Source organism: Pteropus vampyrus, unplaced genomic scaffold, assembly GCF_000151845.1.
Source record: "Pteropus vampyrus isolate Shadow unplaced genomic scaffold, Pvam_2.0 Scaffold300, whole genome shotgun sequence".
NCBI classification, from domain to species: domain Eukaryota; kingdom Metazoa; phylum Chordata; class Mammalia; order Chiroptera; family Pteropodidae; genus Pteropus; species Pteropus vampyrus.
Window position 1 is genome coordinate 630186 of NW_011889081.1, and position 20278 is coordinate 650463.

Consider the following 20278-nt stretch of genomic DNA (forward strand, 5'->3'; position numbering starts at 1 on the left):
CAAGTGACCAGCACAATCCCAGTGGCCGCACATCCTGGTATTCCCAGCTGACACCTGTTGTCCTGGTGCCACTATGAATAGTGCCCTTTTTCCTCCCCAAAGTGTCCTGGTTGAAATGATAAGTTATGTGGTCGGCCCACCAATGCGGAGAGACTGAGAATAGGATATAACTATATTGGGAAGGAAAAAAAAAGCAAGATAAAATATGGCAGGAAGGAATGTAGAGAGATAGAGAGAAAGAAGGAAGAGAGGATTTGATTTCAATCTTTTTATTAATAAAAAATAAATAACTACAAGGCAAAAGCAGGAAGGGAAGTAGAATAGCCAGCTCAGAGTAGAAGTCCAACTTATACCGGGGACGATTCTAGTAACTAAACATCTCACCATCCACCCCACCACTGCCTCGTCATCTACTTGCAGGTAGACAAGAGAAGAGCATGGAAGCACAAATCCAGCGGGTCTGTAGCTGCCACCAGGGGTTGGCCAGGGGAAGGGAGAGACTTTCTCAGGAGATTCCTAGAGGTCCCCTGCCCTAGATAGGCCCACCTGACACCGAGGGGCCTGGGACTGTCGATGGTGGGTGGTAGGGGACTTCTGTGCACACCGTGGAAGCTAGCTGCTCCCTAGAAACTGACAACTGGAGAGGGAGCTGCAGAAATTCAGAAGCCCAAAGCCTTTCCTGAGGCCCCTGAAGGTTGATCAGCAGCCTAGAAAACTTCCCAGGATGGAACAACATTCCTTCACTTATGACACACATCCATGGAGACTAAGCACAAGATTTGAAGCCAGGCTGTCTGGGTTTGAATCCACTTCTTCCCTTACTCGCTGTGGGAATCGCTCAACCTATCTGAGCCTCGGTTTCCTTATCTGTATAATGGGGACCAAACAGTGCCTCCTTCATAGAGTTATTGGGGTTAATATCAGACCATCGCGCCAAGTGCTCCCCATGGCTTACGGTAGGCCACCGATAGGCATAGGCTGCCTGGGTGAGTAATTAGCGTTCTTGAAATCTGCTTTCTCCCTCCCTCCAAGGGGCCTGGCTGAGGTCCTTCTCTTCTCTAAGTCTGTGAGGGGTGGGGAAAATCTTAGCTCACTCCACCTGCCGAGAAACTAAAGGTGGGTGGCCCACTTTGAGTTCAGAGAACTAAATGACATCTAAGTTCCTGTCTCAGGCAGTCGTTCAGGGTCACATGGGACCAGCAGGCCCGAGGCAGCAATGAGGGAGGCTGTCCGGGTCAAGAAATGAGCTGTAAAGTCGCCAGGGCTGGGAGCTCAGCTCTGCTACCTGAGCCTCAGTTTCCCCATCTGTAAAATGGGGCAATGAGGTGCTGTACTAGAAGGTCTCACTAGGGCCTAAAAGCAGGGGAAACTGGACCGAGCTGGACAAGGGTTTGGCCTCAGGTCAGATCCTGTGGGAGGGGCTCCAGCAACTCTTAACACAGAGTCACCCTCCCAGAGAGAGCTGGCTTTTGTGTCCCTGTATTAGTAAATCATTGGGAGGAAGTGTAACCTTCTGGGTGAAGAGGCTCCAAATGGCTGGAGACATTTCTCTAGAGAAGGCAGCTGTTAGCAGCCAACACCTACAGCGGCTAGCGGATGGGTGCCCGGCCTGGCAAAGTGGATCTGCTGGCACCAGGCTGCCTGGCGGGATATCTGAAAAGCATTGACGGAACTGTGGTCACCACCCAGCACTCACAGAGGGGCCTCTGTCTCTCTCCCCAGATGGCTGCTCCTCCCACAACACAGCCATGGCCGTGGGGGCCCTGGGTGGCTTCCTCTACATCCTGGCACAGTACCCCCCAGCAAACAGAGAGCTGCAGCAAGCCACACCGGCACCACCAACTGACACGAACGGCTCCACGCCTGCCACCCAGGAAGATAAAATCCATACCTTTCATCCCTCCTTCCTGGAATCCTAGGTCACACCCTGAGAAGGAGGCACCTGAGAGCAAGGCACCCCAGCTTCGTCCCCTCGAGGAGCAGGGCCTGGGAAGGAAGGCTGGGATGGTTCCAGGCACGGCAGCAGATGAATAAATTCAGAGAGCAGTTGAGTGGAGAGTCGAGCCCTGTTTCTCAGCCTTTTGGACAACTTCTGGGGCTGTATTCTGAGTCTTCAACCCCACTCAATGCAAATTCTGAAGCGACCCATAAACTGGAGTTTGGAAGGCAATTTGTTCAGCTGTCAACTGTTGCATCTTCCCTAGTGGGAGAAATAAGGTACTTGAAAATAACAGTTCAAGTCATGACCTAGAACTTGAGACAGGAGCCAGAAAGGCAGCACATATAATCTTTATATCCTCTGCAAAGAGCGCTGTGGTATCATGAAGTCACATCATGTCATGGTCATGTCATTTTACAAAAGGCAGTGTAGCATAATGGTGAACGATGTGTTCTGTGCCCTGACTACCTGAGTCCAAGTCCTGAGTTGTCTCATTCATTAGCTTGGTGTCCCTGGGCAAAGTCATTTAGCATCTTTGTGAATGTTTCCTCATCAGTACAATTAGGATAATTATAGCACCTACCTCACTATTAGCTCCACTGCTCTAAGAGTTATATTTGTAGAGGACTGAGAACAGTACCTGTGACACAGTAAGTACCAAGTAAGTGTTACCTGCTACCACAGCGGTGACAATGTCAGGTTACTTGGGACCTGTCTGAGACAGCAGGAAGGGACAGCTGACTCATCAACGTTTCTCTCGTGCCCAGCCTGAGGGTCTCCCTTGTGGCCCACCCCCACATGAGTATACCCTAACATGTCAGCTGGAGCTCTAATCCAGTGTTCAAGAAAAGACTTTCTGGAACCTTATTATGGGTCCAGGCCATTTGCGGTGCTGATTTCAAGCTGCATGCAGACAGGCATCAAAATTACACTGCAGGGTAGAAAAACCCGCTAAAAACTCAGTCTTTGGGCTGGAAGGCTCTCTCTAAGTCCATCATCTTGCTTTGCTTCAAAGTGGGAAATCACTGCTGATCATCCTTATGTGACAATTTAGTCGTATTTGAGAATATGAATTGAAATGCCCTTGGGGGAGGGGTTCTTCTAAATCTTTCCTTTAGGAGTTAGTCTCCTCTGTCCAATCTCCTTTGCCGCTGCCCCTGGATGCTTTCCCGAAATTGCTCTTAAATTGTCAGGCCCACAGGAATGTTCCTGGATTCTGTTGATAAGTTTGACTTGCTATTGAGGTTGTCATTTTCTTGGGGAACCAGGCGCCAGGATTTAATGCCCATTTGGCACTCCGTATGCATCAGGATGTCTTTGGGAAAAAAAAAAAAAAAAAAGGATGTCTTGCACATTGCCTTGCAAACAAAAGTTGACCAAGTCGGGCACACAACTGGATTAGGGGAGAGTTATGCCCCTTTCCCTACCCCCTTCCTTCCTAAATTTGAGATAGATAAGCCACAGGAGCCAGACACCAGTTCTTTCTAGAAGGTGTTAGTTATCATATGAGGTGGGGGGGGGGAGGGGAGTGTTGGCTCTAGGAGAAACCTGAGCTTACAAGTCACTTTCAAGAGAAAGGAATCCTAATGCAAAATGAGGAAAGTCATGAGTTAAGACTTTCTCTATCAAGTCACCTTAGTATGAACCAGTTTCTGGGAACAACTTCTGCAGGACGGTTGCATGAATCCAGATCTGAGAGAAGAGGGGGAGGAAGAAAAATCACAACTAGCAAGAGCTGAGATGAGCTCACGTGCCCACTCTTCCCCGTTCTCTGTCTCAGCGACTGCCTTTACTTCCCTCACACACACCACTGGTTGGGGAGACTGGACCAGGCAACATTTCACCAGAACGCTCTGCATTTCCAAGGACATAATTTATTCTCTTCCATCTGGATTACCTGTTCTGCCTCCAGCCTCCAATTCAGTTAAGATTTTATTTGTCCTTTAAGATTCAACTGGAGTGTCACTTGTCCTATGAAATCTCCCATCCCCCATCTACCTCTCTTTTATACAATGCTCTTTTGGTGTCTTTTTCTGCCATTTATTTGTGTACTTGCCAATTATATCATCGGATTGTAAACTGCTTTAGGGCATGGGCAATATCTTGCTTCCTTCACAAGCCTGGCTCCTATTAAACTGTCTGGAACATAGAAGTGTTTAATAAATGCTTGCGGAATTAAATGAGTAGGGGGAGAAAAACCAGTCTCCTTGAATTGTTGTGTCTTAAGTTTTCACTGATGGAAGAGACTTTGGGCTGTTTGCATTGTTGAGTCTGGTCTAGACAGCCGGCAGCTCCCTAAGTCCATGCAGAATGCAGGGAGCTCGTAAAGTCACCTGCCCCCCAGAAGTACTATAGACCCTCCTGCCTCTCAACATCTCAAAGCCGGTTCTTAGATATTGTTACAAGTTTCAGGGTAACCACCTGAGTTTGAGGGAGAGGGGCTTTTTCCCAGGGAAAGGAAATAAAGCGATTAAAAGTTCTGTGAGTACATTTTGTAAATAATGGCCCCTATCAACGGGACCAGATGGGATGGGGAGCAGATAGAATGGCGCCATGGCTGATTCCAGAACCAGACATGATGATAAATTACTTCATCCCCCTCATGACCTTATCTTTTCTAATTGCCCAACCAGTAGCACCCAAGACTCTTACTCCCTTAGTTTCCATGACTACATATTTTTCCCTATGAAGTCTGTACTCGTGAGATACCCAGGGAGCCAGGCCTTTGAGCGATAGCTTGCCTGTGTCTCCAGGACTTGCAACTCTCTCATAAACCTTACTTTCTTTGCTGCAAAACCTGCACATATCTCTTCTCTGGCTTAGACGTGCACAGGCAGATGGATCCCTTTTTTTTTTTGTCTCAACAAGAAAGTGCTTACTATGTGCCAGGTCCCATGCAAAATGCTAGGGAAAAGCAGTAAAAAGCAGATGCGGTCTCTGCCCTCAAAGAGGTGACAGTCAAGGCAGGAAGCAAATATTAGGAAAGTCATAATCAAGCAGAGCTTCAGGTAGGGAAAGACTGCGTGCACTGCTCAAACATTTCATTCTTTTCCTCAATTGGTAATCGAATACCAATGCATAAATGTTGTTCATGTCCTACATTAGCGGAGGAAACACATATTTGCTAAATTCAATGCCTGCTAAGTGCATGAAAAAAATAAACAGAGAAGCATCTTCAGGGAACAGTGCCTCACAGCTGACAGGGCGGGCGTATAAACTAGCAAAGGCAAGGATGCACTTGGACTGAGGGCTCAAGGAGGAGGCCATCCAATCTTGTCAGCCTCTGGTTTAAAACCTTCCTGTGTGCTGTTTGTAGTCACTCCCTGTTCCCAGCCCCAGCCCCAGGCAACCACTAATCTGCTTTCTGTCTCGGCAGATTTGCCTTTTACAGACATTTAATACAAATAAAAGCACTCTACAGAACTTTCAAGGGGTGATGAAAAGGTCCTAAAAGTGGACCAAGGTGATACTGAGATATTTCTATACATTTATTTGTACACTTAAAACAGGCAAAGTTTATGGTATGTAAATTATACCTCAATAAAACTGTTTAAAAAAAAAAACTTGCAGTGGCTTCCTGTTTTACTTGGGCGGAAATCCAACTTTATTTGTCTAAAGCCCTGCAGGATCTGGCTGGGCCTGGCCCTCCCACCTCCACCCTCCCCTCACTCTGCTCACCTCCCAGGCTGCTTTCCTGTCACCTAGCTCTGCTGTGCCCGCTGCCTGCAAGGCTCTGGTCCCCCACTCCCTCCAGCTGTCCCTTCTTTCCTATCCTGTATGTCTTCATCTAAATGGGTTTACAGAGGCCGTCCCTGTCACCCCAGTGACACCGATCTCTCTCCGTCCTGCTTCTTCTTCCGGGCTCTCACCATGCCTGTATCATTTGGTATCTATTTCCCCCATTAAAATATAAGCTCCAGGAGGGCATGGCTGGTCTGTTTCATCAGCGAGGAATCCACACATGATGGTGGAACCCAGAGCATGCTAAGAGGGGACCAAGTATTCCAGATGAAGAGTAGATGTGAGTGAAGGAGAAACCCCTGAGCCAGATCGCTGGTTTGGCTAGAACTGTGGATTTGGGCTTAATAAAAAATAAACTGGGGCTTATTTAAAATTTTAAAAGTTTATCTGAGCAAAAATTGATTCAAATCGGGCAGCGTCAAACCAAAGTGGATAGGAGCACTCCCCTGACAAGAGCCAGAGAAGACTCCTGAAGAGGAAGTAGGGAAGCAAAGAAAATTGATTGGCTGTAGCTGAAAGCCTAGTTAGCTGTTTATGATTGGCTGTCCTTAGCATTTTGATTTCCTAACGTAGAGGCATTTATACAGGTTAACATTTTGGTTTGTTTACTTTGTAGGCAGCCACAGCAGACTAATGACATCCTTGTTTAATTAATGGTAAGAGACTGCTTAGTTCAAATGAAGAATTTATGTGGCATTTATGTACTTAGAACAACTTGGCAAAGGAGTGACAAGCATTAAAGTAGGGAGAAGACCAAATGTCAGAGACTGCCTGCCACCTGCCAACTCCTAATTGACATGGAGAAAAAAGGACTTCGGAAGCTGGGAAGTTGGCGGCAGGCCTTGGCTTGTTTGCTGATGGTTTTTGGCAGGCTGAATATAAGGATGAAAAAAACACAATCCCTTCGTATCAATATATTTGCGTAAGGCCAGGTCATTTAATCCCCAAAAGAAGCAGTCATTTTGACTGTGGTTAACTTAAGGGAACTAACTTTGGTCTCCCCACAGGCCTCAGAGCACTCATGGGTCATTTGAGGTCACCCATTAGTTCAGAAATTAAGGTGTCAACAGGGCTGTGTGTTCTCTGAAGCCTTGAGAGGAAAAATCCTCTCTCCTGACTTCTGGTGGCTGCCAGCAATCCTTGACGTTCCTTGGCTTGTAGACGCATCACTCCAGTCTCTGCCTCTCTCTTCACATGGCTGTCTTCCCTCTATCTTTCTGTGTGTCTCTTCTCTCATCAGGACACCAATCAGACCGGATTTGGGGCCCACCCTACCCCAGTATCACCTCACTTTAACTAATCACATCCACAAAGATCCAACTTCCAAAGAAGGTCACATTCTGAGGTGCTGGGAAGTTTGTGAATTTTGAGAGACACTATCCAACCTAGTATACTCACCCTGATTGGCTCTTAGGGGCGGTGGCTCAAAGAAAGACCTGAATTCAAGCAATAATCATGCTGCCCGTGTTATGGAAAATCCCAAAAGCTTCAAAAATCAGACCAGCGAAAATCCAAGTAGTAACCCAGAGAGAAAGAGAACTCAGTTGTATTACGCTGGCAGTCCCAGAAGAACTAGTGCTCTGAAAACCTGGGCGCAGAGCTTAGGGGCAATTTCACTTTTATATCCACGTTGTTACAGTTGACACGGCTGATTTATAGACCCCTGAAATTGCTATGGGCTGCAAGCAGTTATAGAGCATGGGATTTTCTAACAAGCACTAAAGCAATACATCTTAAAGGGAGGGGATACATCTGTTTAAACACTAAAAGCAATATATCTTAAGGGGAGGGTGAGCTCTCAGTTGACTCTGAGATCTTTGGCCTATGCAGCAAGCATGTTTACAGAAGCAGAACAAAGGACTGATTAGAAATGTTGGCCATTTAAGTGGGAAACTCCTCTTCACCTGTAGACAGAAAGTGTTTAGGTTGGCCTCAAGTACCCGTGGCACCAAAGGCCAATCCAGACTTGTGCTGTCTCCTGGCCTGTGCATTGCATGGACACCAACAGGCTGCCTAACCCTGGATACTGCCCTAGACCAGAGGCCTGAAGAGAAGTATCCTCTCAAAGGAAGCTTGAAGCACATGCTACAAGTCCAGCTTCATGGGCTTCCAACCTGTGCAGGTGCACAGGGCCCACTCACAGAGGGGTCCCATGCTTGCTTTCACACTCTGCACTTGCCATCTTTAAATTCTTAATATTTTAACAAGGATTCCTGCAAATTATGTAGCTGACCTGCCTGTCCTCTTCTGAGATGTCAGGCTCATTAAAGACAAAGAAAGGCTGAGGAACTGTTCCAGATTCAGGGAGACCAAAGAGACATGACAACTAAATACAGCTCCTGGACTGGCTCCTGGATGTGGAGAAAATAGCTATAAAAGGACTGTTAAAAAACAAAATTAAACTGCATAAATTTGAGGGTCTAATTAGCTTTATTCACTGATTCACAAATTGGGCAGCATCCCACCTAGCAATTAAAAAAGAATTCCAAGGAGCTATATGGAAGGCTTTTATAGGCAGACGGGGGGAAAAAGAGTGAATTGTTTCAGGCAAGATCACCTCCTTCAAAGGGTGAAAGGCGTCTATCAGACAGGTGTCGATGTAAGAAGTCCACACCTGTAGAGAATTTTTATAAACAATTTATTTGAGCCAGAGGAAACCCCTGGAAGCAGGATCTCAACAGACTGACAAAAACGCTTCAGAGAATAACAGTTCGCAATCTCTTTTATGCATTTGTGATTAAAGATGGATTGAAGGAAGATAACATGAAGGTGTAAGAAAGCAAAGCAGGGACTGGAGTACAGACTAGTTAAGATTATGTGTTCTCTTGAGGGTGGTTATGCTTTAGAAGGAGGGGCCTAAGAGGGGGCACTTCAAAGGTGGGTGTGTTAACCTAGATGCACAGAAACGATGGGTAGGGCTTGCTTAAGGCAAAGATAAGCCTTTTACTAAAGTAGTTATATGCCTGGGGTACAGTCTATGGGCTGTCTATGACTTGCCCAATTAGGATTTTGTAATAAGCATACTATGTAAGGTTACTTTCTGGAAAACCCCTTTTTTGTCCACACACGTTACCTCTGTAGTGCTGGCCAGGGAATTCCAGACTGACATGTTAAGATTACCTTCCTAGGAGAGGCCGAAACTACAGTTGGGTTAGGTATTAAGTCTCCATTTGGTGACCTCAGGTGTAGCACAAGGGACTCCATTTTGGGCCTGTTGTCTCTTTTTTAATGGGACATGATAGGGACACTTGACAATATTCGAATGTGAACTGTGGCTCACTTAATAGAACTCTATCAATAGAAAATGTCCTGATTTTACTTGACCTGTGCTTATGTGCTTATGCTCTTGTTGGTAGACACTATATATAGTGAAGTATTGCGGTGAAGGATAATGATGTATGCAACACAGCTAAACATAGTTCAGAAAAAAATATGTATGAATAAGTACAAAAAAAACCTGTAGGTTTGAAATTACATCAATATAAAAAGCTCCTGCCACTCCCCCAGCGCCACGCCCTTCCCCTAAAAGCACGGTAAATGACAGGCCGAGATCCTCCCCTATCAGAGATCCAAAAGGTAGCAATTGTCAAAACTGAAAGCTGCCACCAGAGGTCTTGAGTAACGTGGGTCGAACCCACGTGACCGGAGGCTCGAGTCCAACATGGCGGCCTCCATGGGATGCTGGCTTCTGTTTTTCCTTTCGCTGCTCAGCTTCTTCTGGGAGGCGTCCGGCGGCTTCGGTTGGGGGTGAGTACAGCTCCCGGGGTGTGAGCCTGGTTCGGGGGTCCCCCGACCCGGGGCACAACCCTCCGAGCTTACGGCCTCTCCAACCCCGCAGGCCCTCCCTCGACGATGACTTGCTGCTGCCGTACTCCGGCATGCGCGCGCGCTCCGCCCGGGACTGCGCGAGGGTGCGCACTGGCAGCCTAGAACACGAGAGCTGGCCGCCTTCCCCCGCGACCCCCGGCACCCGCGGCCCCGCGGTGCGCACCTTCGTCTCGCACTTCGCGGACCGTGCGGTGACTGGCCACCTGACGCGGGCCGCCGAGCCCCTACGCACCTTCTCGGTGCTGGAACCCGGCGGGCCGGGCGGTTGCGCGTCGAGGCGCCGCGCCACGGTGGAGGAGACGGTGCGGGCGGCCGGCTGCAGCGTCGCCCAGAATGGCGGCTTCTTCCGCATGGACACGGGCGAGTGCTTGGGGAACGTGGTGAGCGACGGGCAGCGGGTGAGCAGCGCCGGGGGGCTGCAGAACGCGCAGTTCGGGATCCGCCGCGACGGGACTCTGGTCACAGGGTGAGGAGGCAGGAAGCCCCGTAACTGTCGAGGGCAGAAAGCCTGAGATTCGGGATGTAGCCATGCGACTGTGTTCAAGTCACCTCACTAAACTTAGCTTCCGTTTCCTCGTCTGCAAAATGGAGATAGTAATACCCTCCTTGCAGGGTTTATTCGTCATCCTCTTGAGAGTTGCTTTGTGTCAGGAAATGCTGCGCACTGGGGATATATATAGCAGTGAACACGCACACACAGCCTCTACCTTCGCGGACTTCTCCCATTAGTAAAAAACAGAAATAAAAGTCAGGGAAATAAGAAAAAATAAAATTGTGTGTGTGTAGCAAAGCAGTGAACAAGGTGAACCTCTTGTAAATAGAGTTGATTTTAGGGAGTGTCATCAGGAAAGGCTTGAGAAGATGACCTTTGAGTTGAAACTTAAAGTTTAATCACAAGTTAACCAGGGTTGGAACTGGAGGAAAAGCATTGCAGTCAAAAGTAATAGCAAGCACTAAGGCTCAGAGGTGCATAGGAACTCGGTGTGTACCAGAGACCGAAGGAATGAGCAGAGAATCAGGATGACAGTACTGACTATGATTATTTAAAAGCTTGCTCTAAACCTGGCTGGAGACTAGGCTGGAGGAGCCATAGTAGAAGCAAGGAGATCAGTGAAGAGCTGTACAGACATCCGGTGGTAGTTTGGCCAGAGTTTCAGCCTGGGAAATTGAAGGCCATAGATGAACATTGAGATCTGTTAGGGATGGTTGTTTTTATTAAGTGTAGTCTACCTTGTAGACTGTTTAAGGCTGCTCAGGATCAAGACTGGTCAGGTTCCTGGGGCAGAAAGAGGAATCAATCAAGCAGCCAGGCTGTTGAGTGTGCAGTAGGAAAGAAACCCCACTATCTGCAGCTGCCCCCCATAGGTAAGTGCACCTCACACCTTCCCTTTGTCCAGGTACCTGACTGAAGAGGAAGTGTTGGACACTAAGAATCCATTTGTGCAGCTGCTGAGTGGAGTTGTGTGGCTGATTCGCAATGGAAGTGTCTACATCAACGAGAGCCAGGCGGCCGAGTGTGAAGAGACACAGGAGACAGGTGGGGCCAGGTGGCAACAGCCCTTCTGTGAACCAGTGGGGTCCTGTGGAAAGGCTTTCAACAAGTACTGTTCTGGGTACCGGGAATCAGAGATTAAGACAGATAAGGTGCTTGTTCAATATATAAGAGAGAAAATAGATACATAGTGGGCTAAAAGAAGTGGTAGGTGCTAAGAAAATTAAAGTTCGGAGTAAGGGGGTAGGTGGAGGAAAGGAGCTATGGGCAAGAAATAGAGAAGTGCCGCTAAGATGCGTCACCCAGGAGCTTGATGTAAATGCAGAACTTCAGGCCCGCGTCAGACCTACAGGATCAGAGTCCCTGGGGGTGAGGCCCAAGGTTGTGTGTTTTAACAAGCCGCCTGGGTGATTTTGATGGACACTCAAGTTTTGAGAACCACATTGGAATGTGGAATACTGGAGCAGGGAAGTACACCATGGCCCTAATGTGGAAATGGACTATTTTGGACTAAGCAGTCAGGGACGGCCTCATAAGGGGGTGATTTAGATCGGAAGGAGGAAGCCACGGGGAGAGCTGGGGAGAAGTACAGTCCAGCTAGAGGGAACAGAGAGCTGCTGCAGGGTAGTGAGAGGGGAGCCCCAGGAGATGAGCTACTAAGAGCAGGCCACGATGGTCATGCCGGGCCTTGGTAAGGTGTTTGAATTTTGTTCTAAGAACAATGGAAGCCATAAGAGGGCTTTCACCTGGAGGCTGACATTACTTGATTTACACTTAACCCTTTGGCTACTATGTGGACACTAACTGGGATGGGGCAGGGGGAAGTCAAGGAAACACTGGACGGTGTGGCCTGGAAGGTGGTGTTGGACTGGCAGGAAGTGTCAGGCAGAGCCGTGAAGCCCTCTCAAAGGGCCACTGATCACCCAGGCTGCTTCTCCTTCAGGCTCCTTCAGCAAATTTGTGAATGTGATATCGGCCAGGACGGCTGTGGGCCACGACCGGAAGGGGCAGCTGGTGCTCTTCCATGCAGACGGGCAAACAGAGCAGCGGGGGTGAGTGCTGGAAACCAGAGCCTGTGAGCCTGGGCTGAGTCCTACTCTGAAGAACTCGAACCCAGACAGCTGTCCTTCTGACCCCCAGCAGTTGCCTGGGGATGTTCTTACCCATCTGTCCCCCGCCTTTCAACAGGAAGAGGGTCCCTAGATCTGTCCTACTTCTAAGAACTCTTATTCCTCCACACACATCCTCTCAGTCTCCCCAGCTTAGGCCTCCTCCCTCCTGAGCTCCAGTTGGGGTAAAAGAAAATGATCACAAAGTTATCAGGGAGAAGACCTCAGTTCCAGTCCCGTCTTGGCTATCTGCCAGCTCTATGGCCATAGACAGGTTAGTCACTCACCCTCTCAGACGCAGTTCCCTCCTCTGTAAAGAGAGCGTATTAATTTGCTGTTGCTGCATAACAAATTCCCACCCATTTGTCAGATCATCGTTGTGTAGGTAAGGAATCTGGAGGGCTCACTGGGCTATGTATGTGTTTAGGACATCCCACAAAGTCAGACTGTTGGCCAGGCAGGGTGCTTACCTGGAACTTCTGGGAAAGAATCCTCTTCCCAACTCATTCGGGTTGTCGGCAGAATGCAGTTCCTTGTAGTTGTAGGACTGAAGTCTGTGTGTCCTTGTTGGCTTTCAGCTGGAGCCTCGGCTCCTAAGGCCACTCACATTCCTCCTCATGTGTACCCTCCCCATCTTCAAGCCAGCAGAGGTGTGTCGAATCCTTCTGATTCCCTTATGTTTCCAATCTCTCTCACTTCCTTTTCCGCCACCAGCCAAAGAAAGTTCTCTGCTTTTAAGGGCTCTTGCGATTCCACTGGGCCTACCCAGATAATCCAGGCCAGTGCCCCGATTCGTGGACAGTGCCCCGATTCGTGGACATTACCCACGTAATGTAATTGTGGGGTTGGGAATTACTGACAGCCACGTAATGTAACATAAGCACAGGAGTGATCTCATATACACAGCTTGTAGGGATTAGGACAAGACATCTTTGGGGGGCCATTTAAAAATTTGCCTGCCACTATGGGCATGATATTGTCCACCATGGAAAGTAAGAAGAATTAAACTGGAAATGGTGGTGGGCACAGTCAACATCACTGCCCCTGTGCCGCAGCGTTAACCTGTGGGAGATGGCAGAGTTCCTGCTGAAACAGGATGTAGTCAATGCCATCAACCTGGATGGAGGAGGCTCCGCCACCTTCGTGCTCAATGGAACCTTGTCCAGTTACCCATCGGATCACTGGTAAGCATATCAGAGCCCTCTTCTTGAGGTCCAAGTTCAGGCTTGTCCCCAACTGTCTCATTCAACAAATATTGAGTATTTACTGTGTGTCAGGCTCTGGGGATTCAGCAGTGAACAGGAAGAACTGAGATCCCTGCCTCTCGTTCTTACAGGAAGTATGCATAGTGTACCAGTGCTACTTAAGTTGGTGAAAGGAAGTTGATTGGTCAGAAAAAACCTCTCAGGATAATGAAGCATGAGCCGAAATCTGAAGGAAGAGGAGGTGGCTAAGCAGGGGCATAGGAGAGCCTTCTGGCAGCAAGAACAGCATCTGCAAAGGCCCTGGGGTCGGAGGGATTGTGGGGTTGGGAATTACTTATAAAAGTCTGGAGATGGGACAGTGGAGAGAGAGGCAGCTCTCATGAGCTACTGTAGGGAGTTGGAGAGGCTGGCTGAAGATGGCCAGCACTGCAGCGTCTCTTCAAACACTGTCCCCTTGCAGCCAGGACAACATGTGGCGCTGTCCTCGAAGTGTGTCCACTGTAGTGTGTGTGCATGAGCCCCGCTGCCAGCCTCCGGATTGCAGTGGCCATGGGACCTGCGTGGAGGGGCACTGTCAGTGCACGGGGCACTTCTGGCGGGGTGCCGCCTGCAACGAGCTGGACTGCGGCCCCTCCAACTGCAGCCAGCACGGACTCTGCACAGAGAGTGAGTGAGGGCTCTGGGGAGTCAGCTCTGACCTGGGCTCCCAGCTCTCCCTGCCGGGCCCTGCCTGGACCCTCACCTGACCTTCTCGGTCTTGTCTTGGCAGCCGGCTGCCGCTGCGAAGCTGGATGGACAGGGTCCAACTGCAGTGAAGGTAAAAGCCACCAGGCCAGTCCCTCCCCAGCCCCTGGGCACATGGGGAGAGGGTGAGTGTGGCAGCTGCCTTCATCCTTGCTTCCTGGTCTGCACATCGCTTGCCTCTTGTCTCCCGCTCTCACCTCACGTGTAAATCACTGCATTAATGTCCTGGGGCTGCTGCAACAAATTCCCAAAACTGGGCAGCTTAAACCAACAGAAATCTCTTACAGTTGGAGGCCAGAACTCCAAAATCAAGGTGTCAGCAAAGTCATGCTCCCTCTGTATCGTCTAGGGGAGGCTCCTTCCTGCCTCTTTCAGCTCCTGGTGGCTCCCTGTGTGTTCAGTCTCTCTCTTTGATCTCTTTTTACAAGGACCCCTGATCACTGGATTTAGGGCCCACTCTTAATCCAAGATGATCTCATCCTGAGATCCTTAATTATATCTGCAAAGACCCTATTTTCAAATAAGCCCATTCACAGGTTTTAGGATTACGACATATCTTTTGAGGGGACACAATTCAGCCCACTACAACCATTCACTGCTTAAACCCTTCAGTGGCTTTTGCATTAAGTAAAAACCTGAATTCTTTCTTGTGACCTGCCAGGCCCCAGGTGCTCCAGCACCTCCACACGCACTATGCTCCCCTCTGCTCCTCTTCTCCAAGTCTCAGCCTAATGTCATATCCTCAGAGACCTCCCTGCCTCACCTCCACAGTGGTTTGCTGCTGCCATGAGGTCATGTCCCTGCAGTGCCTGTCCTCACTTGTTACTTAGATGTTTGCTTTCTGGCTTCCTGGCCGCCTGCCCTCCTGGACTGGAAGCTTCATGAGGGACAGCCTCGGGGCCTGGCACAGTCTCAGTAACTGTTGGGAGAATATGTGAGCCTAAAGGCCGCTCGGGGTGGCTGAGGTCCATTCACAACCCTGCTGGCCACAGCCTGGGAGGGACAGGGACAGTTTAGCAAAGACCTCCCTTCCCCCATCCCAGCTTGCAGCAATGGCTCCTTTGGCGAGGACTGTGCCAAGAAGTGCCAGTGTCAGAATGGAGCAGCCTGTGACCCGGCTCAGGGGACCTGCACCTGTCCCCCTGGCTTCACTGGAGACACCTGTGTTCAGGGTAAGCTGGGTAGGCCCCTGAGTCGGCCAGGCGGGAACACCACCCAGGGCACCTCCAGGGTCTGGCCTGGGGGAGTGTGGCGGGGTCCCTTTCCTTTAGCCGGGCTCTGCACATACTTGGGGCCCATCCTGTCAGTGCAGAGAGGGGCCCTACCACCAAGGCCCCCACCCATATCTTCCCATCTCCTCTCTGCAGAATGTCCCCTCGGCTGGCACGGGCCAGGCTGTCAGAAGCCTTGCGAATGTGAACACCAGTGTCCCTGTGACCCCCAGACTGGCAGTTGCAATCTCACCTGGGCACCCACCTTGAACAGCATCCTCTCCCAAGGTACAGCTCCTTCCAAGCCCCCTAGGGGCAGGAGAGGGCAGACCTACTCCGTCCCTACCCCTCAGCCTCACCCTGATGTCTTACAGCAAAGCAGTGTCTCCCGCCATCAGAAGTCACCCTGCAGACGGGAGAACTCTCCCTTCTCACCGGGTAGGTGTTTTGGGAGGACCTGGGGCAGTGATGGGAAGAGGAGTCCCCTTCCCTCCACCTGGGAGGTGTGGCTTTTGCTCAGGGACTGGGCGAGACTAGCAGATGGCAGCTGGGCATCCAGGTAACATTTCTCTGACATAAGCACAGGGAGTGTCACAGCTGACACTCTCAGGGAGATGGTGAGAAGGAGCCTGGTTACCACCCCAGTGGGAGTCGAGGGGGCAGGCGTGGACTTGGCCATGACACTCAGGACGTGTCTTCGCAGCTCTTGGTGCAGAGGCACCAGGCTTGGAGTAATTGGCATCATTTCCCAGGCATCTCTGCGCTCAGGCCTTGTGTTGGCAGCTTTACTTTCTAATGCAGTGGGTCTCAAACTTGACTTTAGAGACGAGGGTATATTAAAAGAGTGCTGGGCACCACTCCGGGACTTCCTGCCTTGGTAGGTCTGGGGTGGAGCCATGAACCTGCATTCCAGGTGATGCCGACACAGATGGTCTTGAGACTGGCTTTGAGAACCTCGCTTCTCATGGTTCTCACCTCCCATAGCCAGGCCTGCGCTGCCCTACCCCAGCCCCCTTCTGGGGATGGGAACCAGGTATGGGTATGAATGAAGAGCCCTCCGGGGTTGTCCTAGAAGCAACACGTGGGAGCTCATCAGTAATGCAGTTGCCAGGTCCTCCCTGGAGGTCCTGACCCTGTGTGCCTGGGTGGGGTGAGGCCTGGAGAAAGCTGGAAATGTGCTTTGAAAATGCACCAGAGCAGGGACAGTGGCTCCAGGAGCTTCACGCCCTGGCCTGAAACTCAAACTCCTCAGGGGTGAGACTTTGAGCCACCACCCTTCTCCCACCCTCCCCAACCCCAACCTCCACCACATTGCAGACCTTGAACCTATTGGCATCCAGGGAAAGGGAGCAGTGGGGGGCTGACGGGCATAGCTACAAGCCCGGCCCCCGGCAAGCTTCTGCTTTCCACTTTTGTGTTGAGGTCTTCAGCTAAAGATTCACAGGAATGAAAAAAGATCATTAAAAGACCCTCACCCTATCTCTTTATTTCCTGCCTTGGAAGAAGGGTTCTCCCTGCTCCGTCTGTTTCGAGGGCCCTGGGGCAGGGCCCAGCCTCAATTGTCATAGTCCTCTGAAGCACAGGGTGCAAACTGCTGTCTCCCAGGAATGGGTTAGGTCTTCTGAGTGTGTTTGCACAATTTCACAGTTTTAAAGATTTATTAGCAGCATCTGAAAATCAGTAACATTTATGTAAAACCCTTTTTACTCATGGTTTCTTTTGAAATATGAGAGAATGTGGCAGCACCGGCTACATCCCACGTAGCCACTGTCCTCGGTGCTCCCTGAACATGTGTCTGGAGTAGGTCCCAGCCCCGCCGGGCCCATTTGCTCCTTGACAGTCCCCATGTGGTCTCTGGAAGCCCCTACTCCCTGCCCCTGTTCTGGGTGGAGTGAAGTGAGGGGAGGAAGGAATGTCCCTCCAGCACTCCCCTAGCCTCAAATCGGCCCAACAACCCCCGCTTGGGGTTTCTCTCCTGCCCCCAGGACCACCTGGCTGGCCCTTACCCTGGCCCTGGTTTTCCTTCTGCTGATCAGCACAGTGGTGAACGTATCTTTGCTGCTCGGCTCCAGAGCAGAGCGGAGCCGGCATCTGGATGGGGCCTATGTCTACCACCCACTGCAGGAGATGAATGGTGAGCTCCTAGCCACCGAGAAGGAGCAGTCAGGGGACATTCACAACCCCTTCAAGGACTGAAGTCTCCAGCTCTCCGTCATGGCCTGTTCTGGAGGCTCGTTTCAACGCGATCTGACTTCTGCAGGGGGAGTCCAAGGCCACTGTCCACATGGGTGGTCTCGGCCCCAGTGCCAAGCCAAGCTTCTGATAGCATCTGTGCCTTGGCCCCTCACCTGGCTGTCTACCATGGCACTTGCAACCTGAGCAATACAGTGCTCCCTGGAGGAGACTGCTTCCTTCCCTGCCTGCCTGTGTCTGCTGCCCAGTGAGGCCTGTCCCCTGGGGGCCTGCACCCCTGCCAAAGAATCTCTGGCCTCCTGAGGCAAGCCCTGCTAACGAACGGAACTCACCATGACCGCGTCATGACCAAGTGGCAGAGTCCAGCCAGCCCTCTTGGAGAGGGGTGGTTGAAGGAGATGATGGCCACATCAGGGGACCGAACCCTTTTCTACAGACCTTATCACCGAATTTGCCAATGAAAATTCTATTTCCTGTCACAGGAAGCAACTTAGAAGGAATGGGGGTACGAAATCATGTTTACAAGGTTTCTATTTTGTCGTCCTGCCGCTGAGGGTTTTTATACCACTTAAATTAAAGGAGCCCCAGGTGGAGCCTGAATTTGGAATCATGGACTTCCGGGTGCTCCTGGGTCTTACCAGGTGGGGCTACTTAACCTGAATCAGAAGTCGTGAACAGGCAGCCCAGAGCACCTCCAACTCCCTGATGGTTTTTGTTTAATCAGGGGTTTCTTACTTTAATGTGTACCTGAGTCACCTGGAGATCTTATTAAAATGCAGATTATGGCCTGGGGCTGAGAATTTAAGTCTTAACAAACTCCCAGGTGGTGCTGAGGCTGCAGGTGCTAGGACCATGCAGACCATGCTTTGAGCGGAAAAGGTTTAGTGCACACTGCACTTTAATGAAATTTAAATTATAGCCTGTGTTTCAAAAGATTAACCACTCCAGGTTTCTGGTTTCACTTTAAGAGAGCTAGTGGCCCCAGCTGATGCCCTCACTAGGCAACAACTTTCCGGAGCTGAGGATGTACAGCCAGCTCCCTCCACCCCCACCCCCGCCCCGCACCAACCTTCTCCAGTTCATCGCAGCCCCAGCAACTGACTCCCCTTCCCTATGGCCTGACAGCTCTGATTCAGGGTAGCTTGTGGCCACTCTTTCTTCAAGAGGTGCCTGGCAGCTCGCCCCCTCACCGCATGAATATGTATCACACTGTTAGCTGTTCTGGTGGGGGAGGTGCCGCAGCTTTCAACAGATCCTCACATAGACCTATGCACATGATGGACTGCGTGTTTGTGTTCCCCCAAATTCATGTTGAGTCTCTCACCCCCCAATGTAGTGAGGCCTTTATTTTAGTGAAGGTTACATGAGGTCGTGAGTGGTGCCCTCATGATGGAATTAGCACCTTAATAATGGGAAAGACTGGAGTACAACCTCTCTACAAGGAAGAAGCCACGTGAGCACACAGCGAGACGGCCGCTGTCAACAAGCCAGGAAGCAGGCCCTCTCCAAGAACCGAATGTGCCAGCACCTTGATCTTGGACTTCCAGCCTCTTAGAACTGTGAGAGATGAGTGTCTGTTGTTTGTAAGCCATTTAGTCTGTGGTATTTGTCATAGCAGCCCAAGCAGACTAAGACACGGTAAATTGTAATAGCTATCTACTGCTGCCTAATCAATCAGCCCAAAACTTGGTGACTTTAAACAAGTTACTGCTTATGGAAAATTATTATTTTTCATGATTCTAGGGTCAACTGGGTGGTTTTGTTGATCTGGGCTAGGATCAGTGATTTCAGCAGGGCCAGCTGGGGGCCGATCTGGGACCCACAGCTGAGAATGTAGCTGTTTCTTGTAGTGTCTTGTTCCCCAGGGGGCCGGCTCAGGGTTGAGGTCAAGATAGAGACAAGGATCCTTGCCCACTGGGCCACTAAAGGTTTTACCTCCTCACTCAGCCCATCTCCTGGTTTGCAACCCAGGTTGGAGGGAGGAGAAGGATGGCAACAGGGCATTCTCAGTGTATCTGGGAACTTAGGGACAGTCACGTGTTTGAGGAACCAGCCAAGTGCTACATGTTTTTATTTCCTCCTGGAAATGGAAGCAACCAAGTTCCCGTGTTCCTCCCGGAAGCTTGTGTTTCAACTCCACCTGGAAGGTTCATTTTGTATTTCGCTTTCTTTAAATGCACCAAGTGGCCCCAGGCTGCTTTGATGTTTGGGTCCCAGCGATCAAGGGTAGGACATAGTGACAAGAGCTCAGACAAGTTCCCAGGCACCTCAGGATCACTTTGGCATATTCCTAAGACAGTTCCCAAGCCTGGCTGCAGGTCGGAATGTATTCTCCAGGAGTGTTCTGTGATTGCAGACTTCTGACCCCATCCCAGACCCACTCAGTCAGAATCTTGGGTGGAGGGTCCAGGAATCTACAGGGAGCCCCCACCCCACCCCATCCAGGGTCTTGAGGCAACAGGCTGTGGAAACCCTTGGCCTGAAAGCTGCCCTCTGCAAAAGGCGTCTCTATCTGTCCTTGGCGGGGGCTGGCAGCTGAGTTGGAAAGTTGCAGTTTGGTGCAGAGGCTTCTGGTTTCCAGGCCCAAGGAGCACTGCAGTACCTGAAGAGGGCTCGTCATGATGTGCTGGAGGAGCCCCTGGTTCAGTGACTGGGACACGTTTGCCTTCCCTGTGGCCCCAAGGATTTTTAGTTTTTCATAGGGGTATCCATTATTTTTGTCCAACATCCAGTCCCTCTTAGTAACCACCCCACCTGAGGCTGGGTCCTCCTAGCAGCAAAACTTGAGACAAGAATGTAAGAGCAGGTAGTGTATT

General features: G+C 50.3%; 2 protein-coding genes across 6 annotated transcripts in view; both read left to right on the forward strand.

Annotated features, from left to right (window-relative positions):
* The window catches only part of CUNH16orf89 (chromosome unknown C16orf89 homolog), a 12017-nt gene extending 9961 nt beyond the window's left edge, over positions 1 to 2056 (forward strand). For both annotated transcript variants that reach the window (XM_011376441.2, XM_011376442.2), the window contains one exon: positions 1723 to 2056. In XM_011376441.2, coding sequence (XP_011374743.1) covers positions 1723 to 1919 — 197 coding nt within the window. In that variant the 3' untranslated portion in view covers positions 1920 to 2056. The remainder of the gene's footprint in view (positions 1 to 1722) is intronic.
* A 7237-nt stretch (positions 2057 to 9293) lies between these two features.
* On the forward strand, positions 9294 to 19183 carry NAGPA (N-acetylglucosamine-1-phosphodiester alpha-N-acetylglucosaminidase). 4 transcript variants are annotated; one of them, XR_896894.2, is made up of 11 exons: positions 9294 to 9427; positions 9519 to 9974; positions 10906 to 11045; positions 11944 to 12052; positions 13165 to 13293; positions 13775 to 13980; positions 14084 to 14131; positions 15102 to 15230; positions 15426 to 15557; positions 15644 to 15765; positions 15934 to 16739. XR_896894.2 is itself a non-coding variant. In XM_011376443.2 (11 exons), exons 1-11 carry the CDS (start codon positions 9342 to 9344, stop codon positions 17463 to 17465), a joined length of 1710 nt encoding a protein of 569 aa, XP_011374745.1. In that variant the 5' UTR covers positions 9294 to 9341; the 3' UTR covers positions 17466 to 19183. The 4 variants fall into 4 exon arrangements, 3 of the variants coding, with proteins under 3 accessions (XP_011374745.1, XP_011374746.1, XP_023377004.1); XM_011376443.2 differs by lacking the exon at positions 15934 to 16739 and adding an exon at positions 17255 to 19183 and having other exon boundaries at positions 15644 to 15707; XM_011376444.2 differs by lacking the exons at positions 14084 to 14131; positions 15934 to 16739 and adding an exon at positions 17255 to 19183 and having other exon boundaries at positions 15644 to 15707.
* The last annotated feature ends 1095 nt before the right edge of the window (positions 19184 to 20278 follow it).

What these genes read in the sequence shown, in the direction of transcription:
- NAGPA (XM_011376443.2), top strand. Translation starts at nt 9,342, where the DNA reads ATGGCGGCCTCCATGGGATGCTGGCTTCTGTTTTTCCTTTCGCTGCTC. An exon ending in GACGGGACTCTGGTCACAGG is followed by an intron (nt 9,975 to 10,905) that starts GTGAGGAGGCAG and finishes CCCTTTGTCCAG; the next exon opens with GTACCTGACTGAAGAGGAAG. An exon ending in TGGAGACACCTGTGTTCAGG is followed by an intron (nt 15,231 to 15,425) that starts GTAAGCTGGGTA and finishes TCCTCTCTGCAG; the next exon opens with AATGTCCCCTCGGCTGGCAC.